Source organism: Papaver somniferum, chromosome 2 (assembly GCF_003573695.1).
Source record: "Papaver somniferum cultivar HN1 chromosome 2, ASM357369v1, whole genome shotgun sequence".
Classification (NCBI taxonomy): domain Eukaryota; kingdom Viridiplantae; phylum Streptophyta; class Magnoliopsida; order Ranunculales; family Papaveraceae; genus Papaver; species Papaver somniferum.
The window spans coordinates 52194266-52199950 of NC_039359.1; the positions used below are offsets into that span (position 1 = coordinate 52194266).

The 5685-nt window shown below is 38.3% G+C and overlaps 1 protein-coding gene across 1 annotated transcript; it reads right to left on the reverse strand.

Annotated features, from left to right (window-relative positions):
• Positions 1-2016: 2016 nt before the first annotated feature.
• On the reverse strand, positions 2017-5138 carry LOC113353273 (aquaporin NIP2-1-like). The gene is made up of 5 exons (XM_026596923.1): positions 4699-5138; positions 4379-4603; positions 2795-2989; positions 2558-2619; positions 2017-2470 (listed from the first exon to the last, which is right to left on the reverse strand). The coding sequence occupies exons 1-5, from the start codon at positions 4948-4950 to the stop codon at positions 2215-2217; spliced, it is 990 nt and encodes a 329-aa protein (XP_026452708.1). The 5' UTR covers positions 4951-5138; the 3' UTR covers positions 2017-2214.
• Between the last annotated feature and the right edge of the window lie 547 nt (positions 5139-5685).

The following is a 5685-nucleotide window of genomic DNA, read 5'->3' on the forward strand; positions in this document are numbered from 1 at the left end:
AGGAGCATCATATGGCTTTTCCTTAGGACATCTTAAGTTCCTTCATCTACCAAAGCAAAAGGAGGCACACACGTACGGGGAAATGCATATTATACACTTCACACGAATTTTTCTAAAAATTGGTGGATTTGATATGACTCAAAGGTCGTTAAGTTACAACGAGGCAAGATAAGAACAAGAAGCGATACCATCAACTCATCATCAAAGGCAACATCAACACGAGGTTATCATTGGCAAAGCCTGGACTTACACCTACAATGAACTTCGCTCAAGAACGGAGAAGACGAAGCTTGGAAGAAAATCATCAAAACCAACCTTCACGATCAAAGCTCGTTAACAATGAATGGATTGAGGGAGTATCAGGAGGGATACATATCCTTGGAGGAAAAGAAGGGGCAAGTTAGCGAGGTTTTGCCGATCCCGACAAAAGAAGGAACTTTTCATCTCTTACCAAGAACGATACACGCTGTGGAAGACGAATTAAAATACGAGAAAGGGGAGCCGTCGGACGTAATCTCTACGAAGTTGGTAGCTGTGTCAAGTGGAGATCAAGAATGGATTTATTTGAACCTTAGGCATGAGGAGTCAAGACGAAGGAATTGTGATCCACGAAATAATAACGCGGGATACCAGCAAAGAAATAACCAAGGACCAAGGTTTGGAGAAGGAGAGCCATCCCGAGATAAAGAAAAATGGAAAACGAAGAAAGAAAAAATAATTGAAGAAGAAGAAATGGCGATATTCGAAAAAGAAACACCTGTTATCAAAGAAAAGCGAACCACGTTAGGTCGAATAAAAGGCAGATGGATGTCAACACAAGAGATAGTAAGTAACGTCGAAGGAAAGGAAGCACGAAGTTCGAATAGCAAGAAAAAAGATACTCTTGAAGAAGGTAAAGAGGTGGAGCGATTGAAAGAAGAGCTTTATCAAGAAAGACGAAGGAAATAAGAGGCAAGGTGAGCGAAATGAACGGAAGGACTTGAAAAGAGCCATAGAAGAAAGTAAGGAGGACTTCAAGGAAAAGGAATATCGGACTCGGCAGTCAATGACAATCGTTAAAAGGAGTACATCGAGTGGGACAACGAGCAATGACTCAGCAAGGAAAAGGCAATAGAATTGACGGGGCCGCTGTAAATGATGAAAAAATGTGCAAGAAGTTGTATAACCCGAGATTGCAGCATTATTTTCTCTAAGGCAAAGGGATAATGTTAACGAAGATATCTCGCTCACTACATACTTCTTCAATTTTAACTCATTACATGCAACACGACACCTCGCTACTTCTCACCAACATGAAGAATCAACAACCAAACATACCAGGGAAAAATCGAAGCAAAGCAATGAATGGTTCCAACGACAACTCATGATCGACAAAAACAAGATCGAGGAATGGTGCTTCCATACCACAACGAAGCTTCGGAACTTCGCAAAAGAATAAAGGAAAGTATATACTTTTCAAGTTATTATCCTTTCGCTCGTTCCTTCGTCATCAAAGGTCAAAATCATCCAGTCAACCACCACACGTCTCGCTCCAAGAACCACTCCAAAACGGATTTTTCCTTAAAAATCGCTCTTCAAGCATACTCAAGGAAAAAGGGGTAAAATATAGATACCAAAAACCACACTCGACGCGTGGCGCCAAATGGAGGCCGAAGTAGTATAACATCCCTAGAATAGTCTGCGTAGTATCTTAGCTTAGTTTCCTTAATATGAAAGTAAAGGACATTTATGTAATTTCTACCTCCCTACTCTAGTACTTGAACAAAAGGCAAGAGAGAGAAAAGAGGGGAGATTTTATTCATCTTTATCTTCTTCTTCCCTAAAACTAAATCTAGAGCTCTCAAAAACTTTTAAATGGAGTCTATATAAATCAAATAATTATTAGCGAAGAACAATAAATACAAGTTTGGGTGTATCTGTGAATTTTCCGTAATTACAGTACCAAACCAAAATGACGGTGACTTACAATAAACAAGAACCTAGTTATTATACTGATTAAAGTAAAACTGAAGGAGGTGAACTAGAACGTAGTTATTATACAAACAATAAGCAAACACTCCACACAAGGTAAATTCTTACAAATACAACCGATAAAGTGCGCGTCTACACAAATAATTATATAGGAACCACATTAAGCTTTAACTTCTGCACATGGCTACGGGGAAATGTATACGGAAATAGGATGAGTACGCGCGCTATTGCTTATTCTATTGCTTATTCCTTTGCAATCTCATGATGTTCTTCATCCTCCATATTGCTTATTCTACCACTTCGACCAATCCTGAATGACGATGATCCAGACTTTGCAGGAACTGGCTTATTTGAGTCTCGCATGACGTTATAAATGGATGCACCTAGTAGTGTCCCAGTTAAGGGTCCAACAAAATACACCCATAATCCTTTGTAATGTTTGCTAGCTATGGCTGGACCAATCGTCCTCACGGGGTTCATTGATCCACCTGATATCGGCCTAATTCAAAACCAACATAATTAAGGATTAGTGTAAGATTAATTTGGTCGTGTTGCATTGATCCATAGTAATTAATATTAATCATACCCAGCTAAGATAGAAGTGATGCACACTGCAGAACCAACGGCTATCCCTGCTAATTCTCCAACCTGCGAAATAATAATTCGGAAAGAAACGATAAGTGACAATAAGGTAAGCTGCATGACCTAAGGTTTTACTGCCAAATCCATCTACAGGATTCATAATAATACAAAGAGCGAACCAAAACCTGTAGAATTCTTATTCATCGTTTCAAAAACTAAATGAAAGCAAAAAAACACTTACTGCTTTGGTATCAGTCGCAACTGCGGAAGTGACAAACATCATGGAAAATGTGACAACAATTTCCATGACCAAAGCCTGGAGGTCAGTTCCGGAAGGGGAAGTGGTTCCAAGATTTTTGATTGGGTGCAGTAACTTTCGAAGGGTAAAAGATGCAAACAAGGCTCCAGTTAGTTGAGCTGCAGCATAAATAGGCACCTGCATGCAAACAAATTGGATATTGATTAATTAAGTAGAGGCTTTTGCTAGCTAGTTATGGCATGACAACTATCAGAAGAATATATACAGCAAATCTTGAGTAGACACGTCTTTTCTATTTAATTATTTTTTATTTATCAAGCTCTAGCATGTTATATAGTTTAATTTTTTTAATCAAGCTCTTTTCTTAGTATTCTTATAAGAAAATTGTACTTATTTCAAGGATGACATAGTTTGGACATGGAATTTCACATCTTATCATATGTTATCCATGTAACTATTTAATTTAGCTTCCAAGTCCAACCGTCCTACCAATCCCTTACGGTTATTCGACGTCCGACTTTTATAAAGACAGTCTCAGTTTGTTTTCCTTTTTTGAATAGCTTTTTTGTTTTTAATTTGTTGTTTACTGATCAATTGTCCTTGGTTCATCGGTTGTCACAACCGGGTTGTGATGTATGTAAAGTCGTGGAAAATGGAAAATGGGTGGGAATTCGTGCACACTCCTTTGTATATTTCACATTTCAATATCCACCGTCGATTTAATTTAGAGAGTTATATAACGAGGATTGTGATTCTAAACATGGAGGATAATACGGCCATTAGTTAAATAATCAAACAATCAGGAGTGAAATATACACTCGTTAGAAGAGTGTGAATAGATTTGGACTCACGGAAAATGATTCGTAGGAGAATCTCCCGGGGAAAATTTTAGAATTTTAATGGCCCCGTTGTTTTCTCCAGATGGGCTCAGGGTTGTGTATCCCAAGATTTTTCCCGGAAGATTCTCACTGCTGGCTGAATACCCACTAGCATCGTCATCCTATTTTAATCGCTTTGACATCATGTAAAAGAACAAAAATACCGTGAAAAAGAGACCGTAGGAAAAACAGACTACCAAAGGGGTTTTGAAGCAGTCTATGACAGGTTCATCATGGACCATGGTATTTGGTTTACAATATGTACTGGTTATTTGGGTCCTAACGATGATGGCCACAGTATATGTAATGCACCGAGACAGAGGTTGGTGGCTGTGGCGGATGCTTCAGAGATTGAAGTGATTCCAGTGATAGCGGCTTACACCTTTCTTTCAATATATAACCGGCTTCTTGGATTTTGGACTTCTTGATTATTATTATTTTGTGTTACCTTTTACTTTTTTGATGTCATCATAGTTGTTTTTTCGATTGGTCAGACATTCTGGTTGTACCCTTTTACTCTGCCCCACTTGTTTTTAATTCAAAACATTTAACTCACCGATCAAGAAATTTATAAATAAAGAATATAAATACGACGGCCGTGTTAAAAGATAGCACCAATTTAGTGTTATTAATTTTTGATATAGTGGTAGTAGTTTGCGAAATTGGTAAAATAAACATACATATGCACCTGCTTCCAAGGGAAATGCCTTATGGCTGCGAAAGCGCAAGTAACGGCTGGGTTCATATGAGCTCCAGAAACGTGACCGACGGCATATATCATAACTGTTACGATAAGCCCGCCAACAATTGAAGCTCCTAACTTGGATAATCTTCCTTCATCGCTTTCACTCAGTGCTGCTGCTCCGCAAGTTGCAAAAACTAGCAGAAATGTAGCTACCATCTCTGCCGCTACCTGTTGATTATATATAAGACCGGAAACCATATGTTAAACTTTGAGTACTATAAGGAATTTTATATATATGCTTTCACTCGGTACAAATGGATAACCTTTCTCAGAAAATCTGGTGGATAGTGTTCTTCATATACTTGGCGAAAAAAATTGATGAATATCCACCCTGACGCTGACGATGTTATCCTTTTAACTGGTCGGGATTCCCGCACTATTGATGATGATGCCGTCAATGAAATCTCGGTAGTAGGCAAGACGACGTCGTTCAGAGCTTTATGGTAAGATTCATAATCATCAGCTGGTGATGCGTAGTATTCCGGCTTTACTGGATAAATATCTCCACTCTCCATTTCTCTAGTTGGACGTAGCTAGCTCTAACAAGAGAAGTAACACAAAGAAGTGCTGGAGAGCGCACAAAAATAACTATTAGAAAAAGGAAAAGTTATTGGCAGAATAATCTGAGAAGTTACATGTTAATACGAAATTTCATCTCCGCTCGCAGATAATTAACTTAGGAAAGGATGAGAGAATCATATAGAAGGTGGTTTGAGTTGTAGAACAACTAGCTCTGTACCACCTAGGTTTTATATACAACACTATGATGTTTGCAATTATTCTTTAATCCATAAATAAATATTAACCTTTCTATTAAACTTTATTATCTCTGGCCCGAATGAAGAGAGGGACATTTAGTATACTGCCGTATGCTAACGTACTCAAGGCTTTATCTGCCTGCAAATGAAGAGAGGGACATTTTAGATTTAAAATTGCAGGAACTGTCAGCAAAAATAAAACTAAAACAAAAACGCCGTTGCCCGCGTACCACTATACTACAACGACTCGAGTCTTATAGTAATAAACTCGGGACAGGTACACGAGCTTTCAACATTTTCCTCAGTCCTTGGGGATTCAAATTTGTTTGCATATTTTCAGTTTGTTTTTCTTTGAGGGCCATAACTTAAGTTTAGTAGGCAGACATAACAAAGTTTTTGCAATCTATTGGGCCATTTGGAATGAGAGAAACAGAAGGGTAATGGCAGGCAAAAGACCTCAAGCTGAAACTGAAGTCATTTTAGAGATCAAAA